Source organism: Bombina bombina, chromosome 6 (assembly GCF_027579735.1).
Source record: "Bombina bombina isolate aBomBom1 chromosome 6, aBomBom1.pri, whole genome shotgun sequence".
NCBI lineage: Eukaryota > Metazoa > Chordata > Amphibia > Anura > Bombinatoridae > Bombina > Bombina bombina.
Genome location: NC_069504.1, coordinates 749569543 through 749590876, shown reverse-complemented (window position 1 = coordinate 749590876; position 21334 = coordinate 749569543). Strand labels below are relative to the sequence as shown.

Here is a 21334-nt window from a genome sequence, read left to right as displayed (position 1 = left end):
CAATCTAAGTTTTTTCCTCCCAGGGGCAGATTTCACCTTTCTAGGGTATCTGCAGTTCAGGTATAATAAGAAGCATTTTTGAACTGGGTTCAGGACATTCCTTTCTGGGAGTGATTGTTCCAGTCCCATTCAGGGAATGGGATCTAGGTTTTGTTTCAAGTTTCTCAGAGTACAGTCCTTCAACAAAGTATTTATTCTCCTTTGATTCTAGGGGGTCTGTTCATGACATAGACCTGAAGGATATGTATCTTCTTGTTCCCATTATCTGGGATCTCAAGTTTCTGAGATTAGTCTTCCTTGAAAGACTCTTTAGGTCTTCGAGGAGTGCAGGGGTGCCCTCCTGGACATTATATGGTTCAGGCCTCATCCTTTCATTGAGCAAACTCTTTTTCAAGAGATCTTGTCTTTTCTACGTTCCCATGGAATGGGAATTTAGGGAAGAGTTCCCTTATTCCAACTACAAGGGTGAAGGATCTTATTAGATTTTCTATCTATGAGAATATTTCTAACGGAGGTCAGACAATCAAAGATTTCTTCCTCTTACCTCTCTCTACAGTCTGCTGTTCGGCCAACAGCAAGCTACAGTGGTCTGGTAGATGGTTTAGTCATCTTGTAACCAAAGTTGGGCGTTTGAATCCAGCTGTAGCTGATTTTCTCTTCACTTTCAGTGCCTAATGTATGGAGGTAATTGGTCTGAGGGTTCCAGGGACGTCATCCCTTTTCTCTAGTCCATTTGAGAGCTCTGCAGTTATTCATGCTCAGTCAATGGAACGGTGACCATTCGGATCTCTTTCAGAGGATAGATCTGGCTCAGCTTTAAGAGATTCTTTTTAGTGGTGGTTTCTCAGGAGTATCTGTCTCAGGGTGCATGTTTCTGGAGACATTCCTGGGTAATTGTGACCATGGACGCCAGCCTGCTGGGCTGGGGACCAGTCTGGAACTCATTAAAGGAGCAAGGACTTTGGACTAAAGAGGAGTCTGCTCTCCCCATCAAGATCTAGGAGTGGAAAGGGATTTTTAAGGCTCTGAGGGCTTGACCTTAGCCAGTATATCAGTCCAGTCGGATACTATCACCTCAGTGGCCCGGAGTTCCTTAGCCATGAAGGAGGTGGCTCGGATTTGTTCAGGGGGCGGTAGCTCACGTCTGCCATCCAAATTCTAGGAAGAGGACTTCCTGAGCAGACAGAATTTTCATCCCGGGGAGTGCGTTTTCCATCCAGAGGTGTTCTCCAGGTTAACTCTCACATGAGCAGAGGTGGGGCTGGAGTTGGTTCTGATGGCGTCTCGGCAGAATGCCAAGCTTTCAAGGTACAGTTCAAGATCAAATGATCCGCAGGCCGCCCTGATAGTTGATCTGGCGGTTCCTTGGGTTTTTAGTCTAGCATAGCTGTTTCCTCTGTTTGCCCTCCTTCCATGAGTCATTGCTCGTATCTAACAGGTGAGAGCATTGGTTATTCTAATAGCTCCTGCGTGACTTCACAGGATCTGGCATACAGTCCTAGAGAAGATGTTATCTCTTACACCTTGGAGGTTGCCTCTGATGAAGGACCTTTTATCACAGGGTCCATTCCTTCATCCAGATCTCGTTTTTCTGAAGCCGAGTCCTTGGAGATTGAACACTTAGTCCTAGCTAAGCATGTTTTTTCTGAGTCTGTCATTGTGACCCTGATTCAGGTTCAGAAACCTGTTCAAGAAAGACTTTACATAGGGTATAGCGTATATTCCTTTATTGGTGTGAATCCAAGGGCCACTCTTGGAGTCAGGTCAGGATTCCTAGGATTTTGTCCTTTATCCAGGAAGGTCTGGAGAAGAATTTGTTTCACAAACGTCTGGTGGATGTGCCAGATGTTCTATCTTTTTGTCAGGCCCTAGTCAGAATAAGGCCTGTGTTTACGCCTGTTGCTCCTCCTTGGCATCTTTACCTTGTTCTTAAGGTTTTACAGCAGGCTCTGTTGAGCCTTTGCATTTCATAGATTTTAAGTTATTATCTTGGAAGGCTTTGTTTCTTTTTGTTATCTTTTCTGCTCAGAGAGTTTTGGAACTCTCAGCTTGCAGTGTCCCTTATCTTATTCTTCATGCTAATAAGGTGGTTCTTCGTTCGAAGTTGGGTTTTCTTTCTTAAGACGTTTCAGATAGGAACTTGCTGTTCCTTCTCTATGTCCTTATCATTCTTCATAAGTAACGCTTGTTGCACAATCTGGATGTTGTGCGTGCTCTGAAATTCTTCATACAGGCCACTAAGGTTCCGCACCGGTCCTCTGCCCTGTTGTGCGTTTCTCAGGAAATGTAAGGTCAGAAACCTTCTGATACTTTTCTTCTTTATGGTTGAGAGGTATACCAGTCTTGTCCCTCCCTAGTCATCTGTTTCCTCTAGCTTGGGTATTGGTTCCCAAAAGTGATTGATGATGTTGTGGACTCACCATATCTTAGGAAAGAAAACAGGATGTATGCTTCCCTGATAAATTTCTTTCTTTACGGATATGGTGAGTCCACGACCCCACCCGTTGTTTTCAGACAATTATAATTCCTTATAAAATAGAATGTAAGTATATGTGCATATATTACACAAAATGTACTCTCTAAGTAAGTTATAGTAATATCTCCAAACTAGTGATCAAATGGATTATACTATATATATATATATATATATATATATATATATACACACATATATATATATATATATCTATATATATACACACACACATACAAGTATATGTACAGTATATGATCCAGTTTATATAACAATATGTACAAAAATAATGTTCAATATCCTAAAGTTTGTATAAAGCCCTTAAAAATAAAGTCCCCAAAAAAGTAGAGAATAGGCTTAACATCAGGTCAGAGCATGTAGATTTATGCTGCTTGAGTCCTTCTGTTGTCATCCAATCCAGTAAGCTTAATTATATTCACACTTGAGTTGGATATTATTATCAGTTTGCACCTTGTGAATTTATTTTTATTTTAGGATCACTTCCTTCCCCTTTCGATCACTGATTAGACTTTTATCGATCATTTGGGGACTTTTATCTACATTAGGATCACTTTGGACAATTGTTTTTTGGACCTTATACAAATTATGGGACATTGAACTTTATTTCTGCACATATCCATTCAGTAAATAGTTAGGACTATAACTTGCTTAGAGAGTGCATTTTGTGTAATATATGCGCATATACTTACATTACATTATTAAGGAGTAGTTTTTCATTTTAATCTATATCAATAAATATGGATAAGGTTTATATTATCCCTTCACACCTGTGTTGGTGTTTCCTATATTTTGTACTTTTTTTTTTTTTTAAATTATCTCCAATTTTCTAGACCTTGTTAGGTCATCTTGTATTTGTGAAGCTGTTGTGAACGTGGATATTGGCGCAAGATCATAGTTACTGTTAAAACAGAACATGTCTGGCACAGTGTGATCTAAGAAATAGACCAAAGTAAGTTCACACTGTACTGAACAAGTTTACTTTGTTTAATTGATATTAAAAGGATACATGTGTAAGCACTCTAGGTTCTGTGTTAATATACAACAAAAATATTGTTGGAATGATTTAATTCAGAAATGTGAGTGTTTGGTGCAACTTAAAAAACAAGTTTATTTGAAACTTGATAAAGAAAATGGGAAAATTATAAAATCACTCTCTCATGCATTAGGATACCTGAGTAGCACTGCAATAGACCCAGGGATTAAACAAATAATATCTATAAAGCCCTGGACTTGCGGCAATAGAATCCTGGTTTCAAATGAAAAACGATATTGGATTATTCTGGGTCACATAAATTAATTAACCACAGCATTTTATCAATTAATTCAATACATGGTTGTATAGCAGGAGAGGCAGTCATATTGGACACGTTAATTAAATTAATTTAAAAAAAAAAAAGGTAAACAAAAAAAAAAATATCTCAATTTTTCTCTCCATGTTAGCACTATGGTGAGAGGCAGCTTCTCTCCAATGCACAACATGGCTATATGATTCTCTACCAGCTGCGCTCTACAGCGCCACCCACTGGGGGTTCGAATTCCAGCGTGTCAACTGCAAAAATGAGCCCAATAGAGGCACCTCTCACGTTGCCTCATTATGGGGGAGCCAATCAGCGCTGGTTACGTTCTCCTGGTGATTGGCAACACCAAAACGTGACCGGAGTTGTTGGAATCCCTGTGGCATGTGCAAAGCTACAACAGGAGCCGATGCAGGGACCAGTAACAGAAAGGAACTGGCCACTGGCGGGAAGAGAGTCTGCCTCCTGTCCTGAAAGCTCTTAGGATTTGAAGAGGTTGAAAACAGGAGAGGCGGTAAGAGAGCACCGTGTGTCTCTCTCACAGAGACACACTCCTTAGAAGGGACAGTCACAGGAGGTGACACGGTGACAATGGTAATTTTAACAAATGGCTATACTGCCAGGGGCGGAACTACTGGAGATGGTATGCAGAGGTCGTGACTGTGACTGGGCCCCCGAGGTCCCCCCCCTTAGGGGTTTAAAGCTTCAGCACGAGAAACTTTTTTTCTTTTTTATTATTATTTTTTTATTGCCAGCTTCAGCACAAACTTTGACTTGCCTGTGCTTGCCTGTGCTACAAATTGCACATATGTACAAGTAATATTTGCTTTCCATTGGCTTCCAGAATGGTCAGTTAAAATATTCAGAGGTGCTGCTAAAAGATTTTTTTTATATTAAAAATCCTCACATTTTTGCTTATAGTATAAAATGTTGTAGAAATAAATCTGGATAAAAAGTCTTTTAAGCAGGGGCATTATATTTACATAGCAAGGGCACACAAGCATAACACAGGTACATAGATATCCTCAAAATAAACTTTGTGGATTTGAATACCAATTTCCTTGCCATTAAATCCACATTGCCTTTCTGATATTGCCCAGCGACTGTACACAGTTCAGTTGTGTTGTGTGCATTAAAGGGTGCATGGCTTGCAGACTAGTAGAAGGTCAAATAGCTGTTTGTTTTAAAGGGATACTGAACCCACATTTTTTCTTTTGTGATACAGATACAGCATGTAATTTTAAGCAACTTTAATTTAATTTTTCTAATTTACTCCTATTATCAATTTTTCTTTGTTCTCTTGCTATCTTTATTTGAAAAAAAGTTGAGGACCCTGGACAGCACTTGTTTATTGGTGGATGAATTTATCCACCAATCAGCAAGAACAACCCAGGTTGTTCATCAAAAATGGGCCGGCATCTAAACTTACATTCTTGCTTTTCAAATAAAAATACAAAGAGAATGAAGAACATTTGATAATAGGAGCAAATTAGAAAGCTGTTTAAAATTGCACGTTCTATCTGAATCACAAAAGAAAAAAATTGGATTCAGTGTCCCATTAAGGAGCTTGTAATGTATTTCTGGCGTCTGAATTGTTTGCTGTACATTTATAATGTAGTGGGATTAAGGCTTAGACAATATACTATTTACAAGATAAAATGGCACCAACGGTAATTACATTGGCAAACTGCAATACACAAACTCTCCTGTGAGCAAAGACTTCCTGATGGTAAATTTATTGTGCATTAAGCTGTTGCTTTCCTTTTGGAAAAGTATATGTGGCTGTACTTACATAATTACTAAACTAAATGCAGCTGCCTCTAGTGTGTAATTTAAGCAGTGTTTAACTCCTTAGCTGCTGGAGAGGTAAAATATTGTCCTGAAGGCAAACAAGGCCTTTGCCTAGGACAGCAGATTTGGGGGGTGGGGGCACAGCACTTTGAGTTTTACTACACACACACACACACACGCATACATATACACACACGCGCACTTGGACATAAACATTTACTTTAGATATGCCATAAAAAAAAACTCATGTTACACCCTCACTAAAAAAATATGTTCAAAAAAAGCCTAAAACATGGGGGGGGGCGCAGAATTTTGAGTGCCTAGGGCAGCACAAGACCTAAACATGCCACTGGTCTGTCACTATTGGAGGGTATGAGACCACCAGTAATATTCTGTTCCACTATATATGTGTATACAGAGGCAAATAGCATGTGATAAAATATTCCAGATAGATCACCACTCCCACCAGACTATAAAAGCAGTATAGATAAACTATAAATCATAGCACATATGCATGATAGGCACTTAATGGATTTGTAGAAAAAGTACATTAAAGAATAACAAAAGTTTATTTAATTTCTAATTGTTCTGTTTCTGAGTGCCTGTGAACTTGTCTAAGTGTTTCTGCATGCCTGTTAGTGAGTGTGAATGTGTATTTATTTGTATATATGTGTATACTGTGTGTGTGTATATATATATATATATATATATATATGTGTGTGTGTGTGTGTGTGTGTGTGTGTGTGTGTGCCTCACCAGCCTCTGACCTCACCGCATGTCACTGTTGTATATTATATAACAGAAAATATATTATAATAATTTATTGTACAACTGAGAGTAGTTTACATTATTTATAAGTTAAATTCTGAGCATTACAACCTGTGATTCACCTCCTAATGATAAAGCAGGAGGATTTCTGCTGTGAATACGTTTGGCAAAAATCCCAGAAAAAGTCTGATACAAATGTTGTAATGTTGACTGTTATATTCAGCTGCAAAAATTTTAACATTGATTTGTATTATCCTGTTGCACGTAGCCTTGTTTGCAGTCTCTTGTATTGCCTGTTTTATATACTTCTCTGATTGTCCTCTGCAGAAGAGGTAAATAGAAAACTTAAGTTCAAACATGGTTGTAATTTAGAATTGTCAGAGCTAAATTAGAGTGAAAAGATGACAAAATAAATAATGAAAATATATTGCAAAGTTTTTGTTTTAAACTAAACATAATTAAACATTTCTCCAACATAGGTGTGTCCGGTCCACGGCGTCATCCTTACTTGTGGGATATTCTCTTCCCCAACAGGAAATGGCAAAGAGCCCAGCAAAGCTGGTCACATGATCCCTCCTAGGCTCCGCCTACCCCAGTCATTCTCTTTGCCGTTGTACAGGCAACATCTCCACGGAGATGGCTTAGAGTTTTTTAGTGTTTAACTGTAGTTTTTCATTATTCAATCAAGAGTTTGTTATTTTCAAATAGTGCTGGTACGTACTATTTACTCAGAAACAGAAAAGAGATGAAGAATTCTGTTTGTATGAGGAAAATGATTTTAGCAACCGTAACTAAAATCCATGGCTGTTCCACACAGGACTGTTGAGAGCAATTAACTTCAGTTGGGGGAACAGTTTGCAGTCTCTTGCTGCTTGAGGTATGACACATTCTAACAAGACGATGTAATGCTGGAAGCTGTCATTTTCCCTATGGGATCCGGTAAGCCATGTTTATTACGATTGTAAATAAGGGCTTCACAAGGGCTTATTTAAACTGTAGACTTTTTTTGGGCTAAATCGATTGATATTAACACTTATTTAGCCTTGAGGAATCATTTATTCTGGGTATTTTGATTTAATAATATCGGCAGGCACTGTTTTAGACACCTTATTCTTTAGGGGCTTTCCCAAAGCATAGGCAGAGTCTCATTTTCGCGCCGGTGTTGCGCACTTGTTTTTGAGAGGCATGGCATGCAGTCGCATGTGAGAGGAGCTCTGATACTTATAAAAGACTTCTGAAGGCGTCATTTGGTATCGTATTCCCCTTTGGGTTTGGTTGGGTCTCAGCAAAGCAGATACCAGGGACTGTAAAGGGGTTTAAAGCTTAAAACGGCTCCGGTTCCGTTATTTTAAGGGTTAAAGCTTCCAAAATTGGTGTGCAATATTTTCAAGGCTTTAAGACGCTGTGGTGAAAATTTGGTGAATTTTGAACAATTCCTTCATGTTTTTTCGCAATTGCAGTAATAAAGTGTGTTCAGTTTAAAATTTAAAGTGACAGTAACGGTTTTATTTTAAAACGTTTTTTGTACTTTCTGATCAAGTTTATGCCTGTTTAACATGTCTGAACTACCAGATAGACTGTGTTCTGAATGTGGGGAAGCCAGAATTCCTATTCATTTAAATAAATGTGATTTATGTGATAATGACAATGATGCCCAAGATGATTCCTCAAGTGAGGGGAGTAAGCATGGTACTGCATCATTCCCTCCTTCGTCTACACGAGTCTTGCCCACTCAGGAGGCCCCTAGTACATCTAGCGCGCCAATTCTCCTTACTATGCAACAATTAACGGCTGTAATGGATAATTCTGTCAAAAACATTTTAGCCAAAATGAACCCTTGTCAGCGTAAGCGTGGCTGCTCTGTTTTAGTTACTGAAGAGCATGACGACGCTGATATTAATATCTCTGAAGGGCCCCTAACCCAATCTGAGGGGGCCAGGGAGGTTTTGTCTGAGGGAGAAATTACTGATTTAGGGAACATTTCTCAGCAGGCTGAATCTGATGTGATTACATTTAAATTTAAATTGGAACATCTCCGCATTTTGCTTAAGGAGGTATTATCCACTCTGGATGATTGTGAAAATTTAGTCATCCCAGAGAAACTATGTAAAATGGACAAGTTCCTAGAGGTGCCGGGGCTCCCAGAAGCTTTTCCTATACCCAAGCGGGTGGCGGACATTGTTAATAAAGAATGGGAAAGGCCCGGTATTCCTTTCGTCCCTCCCCCCATATTTAAAAAATTGTTTCCTATGGTCGACCCCAGAAAGGACTTATGGCAGTCAGTCCCCAAGGTCGAGGGAGCGGTTTCTACTTTAAACAAACGCACCACTATTCCCATAGAGGATAGTTGTGCTTTCAAAGATCCTATGGATAAAAAATTAGAAGGTTTGCTTAAAAAGATGTTTGTTCAGCAGGGTTACCTTCTACAACCCATTTCATGCATTGTCCCTGTCACTACAGCCGCATATTTCTGGTTTGATGAACTGCTTAAGGTGCTCGATAGTGACTCTCCTCCTTATGAGGAGATTATGGACAGAATCAATGCTCTCAAATTGGCTAATTCTTTCACTCTAGACGCCTCTTTGCAATTGGCTAAGTTAGCGGCTAAGAACTCTGGGTTTGCTATTGTGGCGCGCAGAGCGCTTTGGTTGAAATCTTGGTCGGCTGATGCGTCTTCCAAGAACAAGCTACTAAACATTCCTTTCAAGGGGAAAACGCTGTTTGGTCCTGACTTGAAAGAGATTATCTCTGATATCACTGGGGGTAAGGGCCACGCCCTTCCTCAGGATCGGCCCTTCAAGGCAAAAAATAGACCTAATTTTCGTCCCTTTCGTAAAAACGGACCAGCCCAAGGTGTTACGTCCTCTAAGCAAGAGGGTAATACTTCTCAGGCCAAGCCAGCTTGGAGACCAATGCAAGGCTGGAACAAGGGAAAGCAGGCCAAGAAACCTGCCACTGTTACCAGGACAGCATGAAATATTGGCCCCCGATCCGGGACCGGATCTGGTGGGGGGCAGACTCTCTCTCTTCGCTCAGGCTTGGGCAAGAGATGTTCTGGATCCCTGGGCGCTAGAAATAGTCTCCCAGGGTTATCTTCTGGAATTCAAGGGACTTCCCCCAAGGGGGAGGTTCCACAAGTCGCAGTTGTCTTCAGACCACATAAAAAGACAGGCGTTCTTACATTGTGTAGAAGACCTGTTAAAAATGGGAGTGATTCATCCTGTTCCATTAAGAGAACAAGGGATGGGGTTCTACTCCAATCTGTTTATAGTTCCCAAAAAAGAGGGAACGTTCAGACCAATCCTAGATCTCAAGATCTTAAACAAATTTCTCAAGGTCCCATCGTTCAAGATGGAAACCATTCGAACTATCCTTCCTTCCATCCAGGAAGGTCAATTTATGACCACGGTGGATTTAAAGGATGCGTATCTACATATTCCTATCCACAAGGAACATCATCGGTTCCTAAGGTTTGCATTCCTGGACAAACATTACCAGTTCGTGGCGCTTCCTTTCGGATTAGCCACTGCTCCAAGGATTTTCACAAAGGTACTAGGGTCCCTTCTAGCGGTGCTAAGACCAAGGGGCATTGCAGTAGTACCTTACCTGGACGACATTCTGATTCAAGCGTCGTCCCTTCCTCAAGCAAAGGCTCACACGGACATTGTCCTGGCCTTTCTCAGATCTCACGGCTGGAAAGTGAACGTGGAAAAGAGTTCTCTATCCCCGTCAACAAGGGTTCCCTTCTTGGGAACAATTATAGACTCCTTAGAAATGAGGATCTTTCTAACAGAGGCCAGAAAAACAAAGCTTCTGGACTCTTGTCGGATACTCCATTCCGTTCCTCTTCCTTCCATAGCTCAGTGCATGGAAGTGATCGGGTTGATGGTGGCGGCGATGGACATAGTTCCTTTTGCGCGCATTCATCTAAGACCATTACAACTGTGCATGCTCAGTCAGTGGAATGGGGACTATACAGACTTGTCTCCGAAGATACAAGTAAATCAGAGGACCAGAGACTCACTCCGTTGGTGGCTGTCCCTGGACAATCTGTCTCAAGGGATGATGTTCCACAGCCCAGAGTGGGTCATTGTCACGACCGACGCCAGTCTGATAGGCTGGGGCGCGGTCTGGGGATCCCTGAAAGCTCAGGGTCTTTGGTCTCGGGAAGAATCTCTTCTACCGATAAATATTCTGGAACTGAGAGCGATATTCAATGCGCTCCAGGCCTGGCCCCAGCTTGCGAGGACCAGGTTCATACGGTTTCAATCAGACAACATGACGACTGTTGCGTACATCAACCATCAGGGGGGAACAAGGAGTTCCCTAGCGATGGAAGAAGTAACCAAAATTATTCTTTGGGCGGAGTCTCACTCCTGCCACCTGTCTGCTATCCACATCCCAGGAGTGGAAAATTGGGAAGCGGATTTTCTGAGTCGTCAGACATTACATCCGGGGGAGTGGGAACTCCATCCGGAAATCTTTGCCCAAGTCACTCACCTGTGGGGCATTCCAGACATGGATCTGATGGCCTCTCGTCAGAACTTCAAAGTTCCTTGCTACGGGGCCAGATCCAGGGATCCCAAGGCGACTCTAGTGGATGCACTAGTAGCACCTTGGACCTTCAAACTAGCTTATGTGTTCCCGCCATTTCCTCTCATCCCCAGGCTGATAGCCAGGATCAAGCAGGAGAGGGCGTCGGTGATCTTGATAGCTCCTGCGTGGCCACGCAGGACTTGGTATGCAGATCTGGTGAATATGTCATCGGCTCCACCTTGGAAGCTACCTTTGAGACGAGACCTTCTTGTTCAGGGTCCGTTCGAACATCCGAATCTGGTTTCACTCCAGCTGACTGCTTGGAGATTGAACGCTTGATTTTATCGAAGCGAGGATTCTCAGATTCTGTGATCGATACTCTTGTTCAGGCCAGAAAGCCTGTGACTAGAAAGATTTACCACAAAATTTGGAAAAAATATATCTGTTGGTGTGAATCTAAAGGATTCCCTTGGGACAAGGTTAAGATTCCTAGGTTTCTATCCTTCCTTCAAGAAGGATTGGAAAAAGGATTATCTGCAAGTTCCCTGAAGGGACAGATTTCTGCCTTGTCGGTATTACTTCACAAAAAGCTGGCAGCTGTGCCAGATGTTCAAGCCTTTGTTCAGGCTCTGGTTAGAATCAAGCCTGTTTACAAACCTTTGACTCCTCCTTGGAGTCTCAATTTAGTTCTTTCAGTTCTTCAGGGGGTTCCGTTTGAACCCTTACATTCCGTTGATATTAAGTTATTATCTTGGAAAGTTTTGTTTTTAGTTGCGATTTCTTCTGCTAGAAGAGTCTCAGAATTATCTGCTCTGCAGTGTTCTCCTCCTTATCTGGTGTTCCATGCAGATAAGGTGGTTTTACGTACTAAACCTGGTTTTCTTCCAAAAGTTGTTTCTAACAAAAACATTAACCAGGAGATTATCGTACCTTCTCTGTGTCCAAAACCAGTTTCAAAGAAGGAACGTTTGTTGCACAATTTGGATGTTGTTCGCGCTCTAAAATTCTATTTAGATGCTACAAAGGATTTTAGACAAACATCTTCCTTGTTTGTTGTTTATTCAGGTAAAAGGAGAGGTCAAAAAGCAACTTCTACCTCTCTCTCTTTTTGGATTAAAAGCATCATCAGATTGGCTTACGAGACTGCCGGACGGCAGCCTCCCGAAAGAATCACAGCTCATTCCACTAGGGCTGTGGCTTCCACATGGGCCTTCAAGAACGAGGCTTCTGTTGATCAGATATGTAGGGCAGCGACTTGGTCTTCACTGCACACTTTTACCAAATTTTACAAGTTTGATACTTTTGCTTCTTCTGAGGCTATTTTTGGGAGAAAGGTTTTGCAAGCCGTGGTGCCTTCCATTTAGGTGACCTGATTTGCTCCCTCCCTTCATCCGTGTCCTAAAGCTTTGGTATTGGTTCCCACAAGTAAGGATGACGCCGTGGACCGGACACACCTATGTTGGAGAAAACAGAATTTATGTTTACCTGATAAATTTCTTTCTCCAACGGTGTGTCCGGTCCACGGCCCGCCCTGGTTTTTTTAATCAGGTCTGATATTTTATTTTCTTTAACTACAGTCACCACGGTACCATATGGTTTCTCCTATGCAAATATTCCTCCTTAACGTCGGTCGAATGACTGGGGTAGGCGGAGCCTAGGAGGGATCATGTGACCAGCTTTGCTGGGCTCTTTGCCATTTCCTGTTGGGGAAGAGAATATCCCACAAGTAAGGATGACGCCGTGGACCGGACACACCGTTGGAGAAAGAAATTTATCAGGTAAACATAAATTCTGTTTTTACATTACAATCTCCTACTGTTAACTGTCCCTTTTAGTGCAACTCTGACTACATGTAGTTGCGTAATGTGTTTGCTCTTTAGAACAGTGCAATTAAAAAAAAAAAATTAAAATAAACAATGGAGATTTAAAGATTTAATTTAAGTTCCTATACAACAGAGAAACACTGAGGAATTTAAATTAACTCCCATATACTCTGACATTAAAAAGATTCAACAGAACCAATTTTAATACATAATCTACAACATATTTCACAGATTTAAAGGCATGTAGCATTTTATATATTATATAATATACATTATAATATATATATATATATATATATATATATATATATATATATATAGTTAGTAACCTTTAAAGTGACATTTTATTTAATAGCTTTCCTATATATTTTTTGGCTTGCTGCTCTTCATAAGTTACATGCACTAATTTACACAACAAAAAGACAGGGGTTTTCCTGACCGTTCCATATAGTAGTTTCAAGGCTTGCAAGCTTGTGGAAGATTCTTCAGTGGAAAGTGGAACATATCTTACAGTATCTTTAGGTCACTTTGCTTTGTAATGGATTTCTTCATCAGCCTTACGTTGAGGCAATGTTGCTGTCCATTCCAGCAGTAAGTTAAAGAATATTCTGTTCAACTCAAGAACCAATCAGATTCTTCTTGATAATAATGCTATTTCCTTTGATGATAGTAACTATCTTGTACTGCCAACTCCTTTACGTAGACCTCTGTGCAGTGGTTCGACATACATTCATGGTCTTAATTTTCATGTCCACAATTAGAAGTCATAACAAAATTTTGCGCTGCTCATTGTCTATGCACTGGACATTGTCGAGTTGGATCCACAACAATCCCCTTGAAGGATCTAAAGTATCATTTTACACATGCATTGTGTCCTGGAAAATAAAAAAAACACACACTCTCAGATATTTACATTCTTATATATATATATATATATTTTTTTTTTAAATAGGCATACCTCCGAGATATTGCAGGTTTTGTTCAAGACCACCGCAACAAAGCAAGTCATATAAGTTATGTTTACACTCTACTGCAGTCTATTAAGTGTGGATGCATACATGTTGCCACAAACCTTCCATTTGTATATAAAACAAAACAAACCCCCCCCCCCCCCTGCAATATCTGCAAAGCACATTAAAGTGAAGTACGCCTGTATATACATTTTTTTGTTTATTTAGGGAAAAAATAAATAAATGTGTGCTTACCTGATAAATTATTTTCTTTCCTGGCATGGAGAGTCCAAGAATTCATTCAATTACTAGTGGGCATACAACTTCTGGCCACCAGGAGGAGGCAAAGAACACCCCAGCAAAGCTGTTAAGTATCACTCCCACTTTCCATAAACCCCCCAGTCATTCAGCCAAAAGAATATGGAAAGAAAAGAGGACACAAGGATAGAGGTGCCTTAGGTTTAAAAAGCCGTCTTAAAATTAAATTAAGGGTGGGTTGTGGACTCTCCATGCCAGGAAAGAAAATAATTTATTAGGTAAGCTTAAATTTTGTTTTCTTTCCAATGGCATGGGGAGTCCAAAAATCCATTTAATTACTAGTGGAAGGGGGGGGGGGGGAACCCTCCCAAAAGAAGCCTCAGCTGAGGCAAAAACATATATATATATATGTAGATTTTGGAAAAAGTATGCAACGAGGACCAAGTAGCCGCCTTGCAGATCTGTTCCACAGAAGCCACATTTTTAAAGGCCCAAGAAGAAGAGACAGCCCTAGTGGAATGAGCCGTAATCCTCTCAGGAGGCTGATGTCCAGCTGTCTCATAAGCAAACCGAATAACACTTCTCAACCAAAAAGAAAGAGTAGAAGAAGTGGCCTTCTGACACTTACAATTATCAGAGAACACAACAAAAAGGGCAGTAGATTGTCAAAAGTCTCTAGGTCATCCAGGTTATGCAACAGACATCCCTTCTGATGAAAAGGATTAGGACAAAACGAAGAAACAACAAATTCCTGATTGATATTGCGGTCCGACACCACCTTAGGAAGAAATCCCAACTTAGTACAAAGTCCTGCCTTATCTGCATGAAAGATAAGTTAAGGGGGATCGCATTGCAGAGCCGAAAGCTCTGAGACACTATGTGCAGAAAAAATAGGAGAAGAACAAAGATAATAATTTAATATCAACAGCGTGCATAGGCTCAAACGGAGCCTTCTGCAGAACCCTAAAAACAAGATTAAGGCTCCATGATGAAGCAACGGGTTTAAACTCAGGCCTGATTCTGACCAAGGCCTGAACAAAGGTTTGAACATTTGGCAAGCCTGCCAGACGTTCATGCAAAAGAATCGACAAGGCAGAGATCTGACCCTTCAGAGTACTGACTGATAAGTCTTTCTCCAGGCCCTCCTGAAAAAAAGGACATAATGCGGGGAAACCCATATCCCGACTCCAAAAGAAAACCCCTAGATTCACACCAAAAAAAGTTATTTACGCCACGCCTAATGGTAAATCTTGCGAGTGACCGGCTTATGAGCCTGAAGCATGGTATCAATAACCTTTTTTTGAAAAACCTTGTCTAGACAAAACTAGGCGTTCAATCTCAAAGCAGTCAGCTTCAGAGAATCTAGGTTTGGATGTAGGAAAGGACCCTGAAGTAGAAGGTCCTTCCTCAGAGGAAATTTTCACGGGGGAAAAGACATCTTCACCAGGTCCGCAAACCAAAATTCTGCAAGGCCAAGCTGGAGCGATTGGAATCACCGAAGCCTGCTCCTGATTGATACGGGCTATCACCCGAGGAAGAACGGCAAATGGAGGAAACAGGTAAATCAGACCGAAGTCCCATGGAACCTCCAGAGCGTCAACCAGAGGTGCTTGCGAATCCCTTGATCTGATCCGTATTTTGGAAGTTTGGCATTTACACAAGACGCCATCAGATCCAACTCCGGCACTCCCCACCTGAGTGTTATAATTGAGAATAATTCTGAATGGAGGGCCCATTCCCCTGAATGAAAAGTCTGCCTGTTTAGAGAATACGCTTCCCAGATGTCCACCACTGGGATGTGGATGGCAGAAATGAGGCAATTGTAAGACTTCACCCACTGAAGAATGTGAGTCACCTCCTTCATCTAAGGAGCTCTGAGTTCCTCCCTGGTGGTTGATATACGCCACTGAAGTAATGTTGTCCGATTGGAATCTAATAAAATGGATCAAACTCAATTGAGGCCAAGTTATCAGAGCACTGAAGATGGCTCTCAACTCTAGAATATTTATAGAGAGGGCAGACTCCTCCTGATTCCAAAGTCCCAGAGCTCTTAAGGAAACCCAAACTGATCCCCAGCTCGAAAGGCTGGCATCCGTGGTCACAATCTCTCAAGATGGTCTCAGGAAGCATGTGCCCTGGGACAGATTGTCCTGAAAGAGCCACCAGAACAGAGAATCTTGTCTGAATTTCCAAGACTATACTCTGAGAAAGAGGAAATTTAAAGTGAATTTAAATAAATGTAAAGAAAAGGGTGGACATAGGTAAAGCACTCAAAGTAAAAAATAATCCTATAAATATTATATTGGAAAACACAAGGCAGGGAGGTTGCCAAGGGGATGAACAAATTAAAATTTAACGTTTATTAAATATATACTAAATAGTGGTAGTCTAGCTGTGTAGTGAATGCATGAAACTTGGATTAAAAACTGAAAACTGAGAAAAAGAGTACCAGCATACTTGGTTCCCCTCGCACATAGCCGAGGGAGGGGAACACCTAATAGTCATAAACGGCCTGAGATAGAAAAGCGCACGAATAAGCGGCGCTACAGTCTCTTACATAAAATACTGACACGTCTGTATAAATTACCACTCTATGTGTACAGTAATATGACAAAAGTCATAAAAAACCTGAGACCGGTGTATCGATTTCAACCTGGTCTCAGGAACAGTTCCCCAAAACACAGGCTTAACCCCTTAAGAGCTAATATGCCATAAACACCTCTCAGACCATTTAGCCTTTAATAAAAAGGAGATCCTTCTTTATAGCACTATAGCCCCTCGGTATATATCCCGAATGTAAAGAGATAAATTAAACTGAGCCCCTGGTCTACATATATAATATAATATGTATCCTCACCTAGAAGGGAAAAGCACTTGCCTGTGGATCTGCTGCAGGGCAGGTACTGCAACACAGGTATGACAGACTCAGCCGACCTCTGACAGGGACCTGTAGAATAAGAAAAGCAGAGTAACCAACCCTGGTTTTCTATAGCAGGGTAGCATAAATGTTGGAAGGAAAGCAAGGACTACCTTGCTAAAAGCCACCATTACTCTTACTAAAAAGGATTACATGGACACAGCATAGCCCCAATCCTTTCTTGTAGGGAAAAGTACCCATTAAAGAATTAAATATTTTCAGACACCATCTTCGCACATCCTCCTTGATGTTATGTACAAGGCAAAGAATGACTGGGGGTATATAGGAAGTGGGGGTGATACTTAACCGCTTTGCTGGGGTGTTCTTTGGCTCCTCCTGGTGGCCAGGACTTGAATTCCCACTAGTAATTGAATGGATTTGTGTACTCTCCATGCCATTGGAAAGAAAACAGGTGATAAACCTTTGCTTAGCCATACAGAAGACCCAGTTATGCATTTTTGTAGGAGTCAAGAAATGTGCACTTCTAATTCTCACCGGATGTGAAATGCCAACCACCCACAATTTGTAGAGTTACATTACAGACAATGGGACAAAAAAATAATAGTAATAAGAAGGAATGTATAGTTTTTTTGTAACTACAAATTTAAAAGGGACAGTAAAGTAAAAATTAAACCTTTATAATTCAGGTAGAGCATGCAATTTTAGACAACTTTCCAATTTAACTTCTATTATTAATTTTGCTTTGTACTCTTGCTATCCTTTGTTGAAGAGTAAACCTAGGAAGGCTGATAGGAGCTAAGGAGTGTGCATGTCTTTAGCCTTCTATGGCAGCAGTCTTTGCAACAATGTATAACATTCCTATAAACAATGTTGTAAACACTACTGCTAAAAGCAAGTTACTTAAAAATGGTATGATCTATAAAACTTATGTTGGTTTACAGTTTCATTTTGACTTTTTCCCTTTAAGCAATAGATTCCTACTTTACTGAAAAAGAAATCAATGCATGAAGTAAGCTTCCAGCAAAAGGGGTGGCAGTGCAGAACACTTATAAGAAAGGTAATTGGTATCATTTAAAATAGTGAATAATAGTGTAGTGTGATAAAAGCGCAGCAATTTATTCATCATTTTCAGGATTATTATTTAAAGCAGGGGTGTCCAAAAGGCTGCCCTTGAGCCACAGGAAGCAGCAAAACTAAGATTTGTGCCATAGATTTATGGGCCCCCTCAAAAAAGTAGAATAGAAAATGTGCGCTTTGGGGACTTGGTGGCCCTTCTGCAGGAGATAACAGTAAGTGGTTACCCTGCAACCTCACCTACATTTGGCTATGTGATCCAGGAAATATTATTTCTATGTTTTATAGCCATAAATTTATAAGTGGCCGTTAAGGTTTCTAAAATATTGATCTGCAGCACCTATGTGTTAAGAAGTCGGCCATTACTAATATAAAGGACAACATTTTAGCTCCAGATAGTGGTGTGGTTCTGCTACCAAGCCACATTATTAGCCCCATAACGACTGTAACGTACTCTGTACATCGCTGGTCGTTAAGGGATTGTGTTGCTATAATAGCGCGGGTCTTGCCACGGGTGGCAAAACCGGACTATTAGGAAGGCTTGTTAAAATAGCGCGGTCTTGCCGCAGGAGGCAAGACTGTGCTATTAAAAGTGGCATCCCCCCATAGAAAGATCAGTGACGTACCCATTAAAGGGCTGATTCGCCATTATGAATGCCAACGGACAAAGAATAGTGAAAACAATTTAACTTTTGAGTTTCGGAGACACAAACGATAAGGATCTACTTCTTCTGCCAAATGTATTGTTTTTATACTGAAGACTAAACGACTTCATAGTGAAGCTTAACATATTGCGTTATATAATTGTTATTTGCCCTCAGACTTAATTTATCTTTGCTTCTAAGGTACTTACTGTAAAGCTAACACACGCTGAACACTGAAGGCGCCTGTGTGGTGTAAGTGGTATGGAAGGACTTCAGGACTGGAATAAGATTAGTGAAGGATGGTCGGTAGCTTGATTCAGTCTCCCAGCAGTTTTTCATCAACTTGTAAATCTGACAAAACCAAGAGCAAGTGTTTGTTACTTTTAAATAAAATGTAAAAAAAATAAAAAATGAGGCATTTTTAACCCTTTGAGTGCTAAGCACTTTCCCACCTGGGTGCTAAGGTTTTTTTATTTTATATTTTTAAAAATATATATATTTTTTTTTTTTTATTTATTTATTTCAGATCCCCAAGACTTACACTGAAAGGTTAGGCGATTACCTTTCCAACGGTGGGTCTTGGGGGTCTGTAGCTGCTTAGATGCCTGAGATACAGGCTTCTAAGCAGCATGCCCCCTGCTCCTATATTTAACATTGTTAATGTTAAATAAAGTTGCACGGTGACGTCATCACGTTATTGCGCGTGACGTCACCACGCAAAACGGGAAGCCCCGGCGATGCCTGGCATTATGCAGCACCGATCGCTGGGGTAGGAGCGGGTGGGAGCCCCCAGATCTCCCTCAAGTTGGGAGAGTGCTAGTGACAGCTCTGAGCCGTCATTAGCACCAGAGTGGGAAACTCTGTGACGGCTCAGAGCCGTCATTAGCACTCAAGGGGTTAAAAAGGAACATGAAACCCAAATTTTTTCTTTCATGATTCAGACAGAAAATACCATTTCAAAATAGTTCACAATTTATTTATATTATCAAATTTGCATGGTTCTCATGTTATTCTTTGTTGAATAGATATCCAGATAGATAGTGGTGTACACATGTCTGGAGCACTACATGATAGGAAATAGTGCTGCCATCTAGTGCTCTTGCTAATGTATTACATTGCTGCAAAACTGCTGCCATATAATGCTGCTGACACATGCACACTCTTGAACTTACCGTTTTGCTTTTCAACAAAGAATAACAAGAAAATTAAGAAAATGTGCTAATAGAAGTAAATTGCAAAGTTGTTTAAAATTGTATTTTCTATCTGAATCATGAAATAAAAATTGGGGTTTTTTATGTCCCTTTAATGACTATGAATCATTTGTTACTGTTAGTTACTACCCAACTCATCAAACACCTATACATCTTCACGTGCTATGTATGACTTCTCACGAAAAAAAATCAGGGTATACTAACAGCCTCTTTTATTATTGTTGGCCCTTGGAGTGTCCCTGATTGCTAAACTCAGGACAAGATGCTTCATATTAGAACATCAATAAAGATACCAGACGTTGTCCAATCTGCTTTCAAAGAATGTCACATGCACAAGGCATCAGGAGTGGAGATATGGGCGATCCTGCCAGTAACACCCATAGCCAGATGAATGATATCTCACACATGAAACAAGGACCTATTGCTAAAGAGTTCCAACAAGGACTCTATTGCCCCTATGAAGTATCATGTCTTGTGGTTCTATTTTTTTTTATTAATTAATTAATTGAGGTTGTTCTTCCTGTTTTTAAGGGGACACTAAACGTTCATGCTTAAGATACATAAAGTTTGAATTCACTTTCATTATAAAATTGTGCATTCTTTTAATATGCACACTTTCAGAGGCACCTGCAACTACTGAGCATGTGCAATACTAGTAAACATGTATACGAGTCTGCGTTTGGCTGATGGCTGTCACATGATACAGGGGGCTGGCAAATTGAAGTAAATTTTGAAGTTTCTTAGAAAAAAAACTACTGCTTATTTAAAATTCAGAGTAAATGCTAGTGCATTGTCTATATTATGTACTTGCTGATTATTCAATTATACTGAATTTCATGATCCTTTAAACTAGTTTGTTCTTGTTTTCTTGATGGTATCCTTCTTAACCCCTTAATGACCACAGCACTTTTCCATTTTCTGTCCGTTTGGGACCAAGGCTATTTTTACATTTTTGCGGTGTTTGTGTTTAGCTGTAATTTTCCTCTTACTCATTTACTGTACCCACATATATTATATACCGTTTTTCTCGCCATTAAATGGACTTTCCAAAGATACCATTATTTTCATCATATCTTATAATTTACTTTAAAAACAATTATAAAATATGAGAAAAAAATGGAAAAACACACACTTTTTCTAACTTTGACCCCCAAAATCTGTTATACATCTGCAACCACCAAAAAACACCCATGCTAAATAGTTTCTAAATTTTGTCCTGAGTTTAGAAATACCCAATGTTTACACGTTCTTTGCTTTTTTTGTAAGTTATAGGGCCATAAATACAAGTAGCACTTTGCTATTTCCAAACCATTTTTTTTTCAAGATTAGCGCTAGTTACATTAGAACACTAATATCTTTCAGGAATCCCTGAATATCTATTGACATGTATATATATTTTTTTAGTAAACATCCCAAAGTATTGATCTAGGCCAATTTTGGTATATTTCATGCCACCATTTCACCGCCAAATGCGATCAAATACAAAAAATCGTTCACTTTTTCACAAATTTTTTCACAAACTTTTGGTTTCTCACTGAAATTATTTACAAACAGCTTGTGCAATTATGGCATAAATGATTGTAAATTTTTCTTTGGGATCCCCTTTGTTCAG

At 40.2% G+C, this 21334-nt stretch overlaps 1 protein-coding gene across 1 annotated transcript in view; it reads right to left on the bottom strand.

The window, feature by feature from the left end:
* Nucleotides 1–12803: 12803 nt before the first annotated feature.
* The window catches only part of TYK2 (tyrosine kinase 2), a 229282-nt gene continuing 220751 nt past the window's right edge, over nucleotides 12804–21334 (bottom strand). Inside the window, exons 24-25 of the mRNA XM_053718015.1 lie at nucleotides 18721–18862; nucleotides 12804–13582 (exon numbers count right to left, since the gene is read on the bottom strand). Of these exons, the coding sequence (XP_053573990.1) occupies nucleotides 18728–18862 (135 nt within the window). The 3' untranslated portion in view covers nucleotides 12804–13582; nucleotides 18721–18727. The remainder of the gene's footprint in view (nucleotides 13583–18720; nucleotides 18863–21334) is intronic.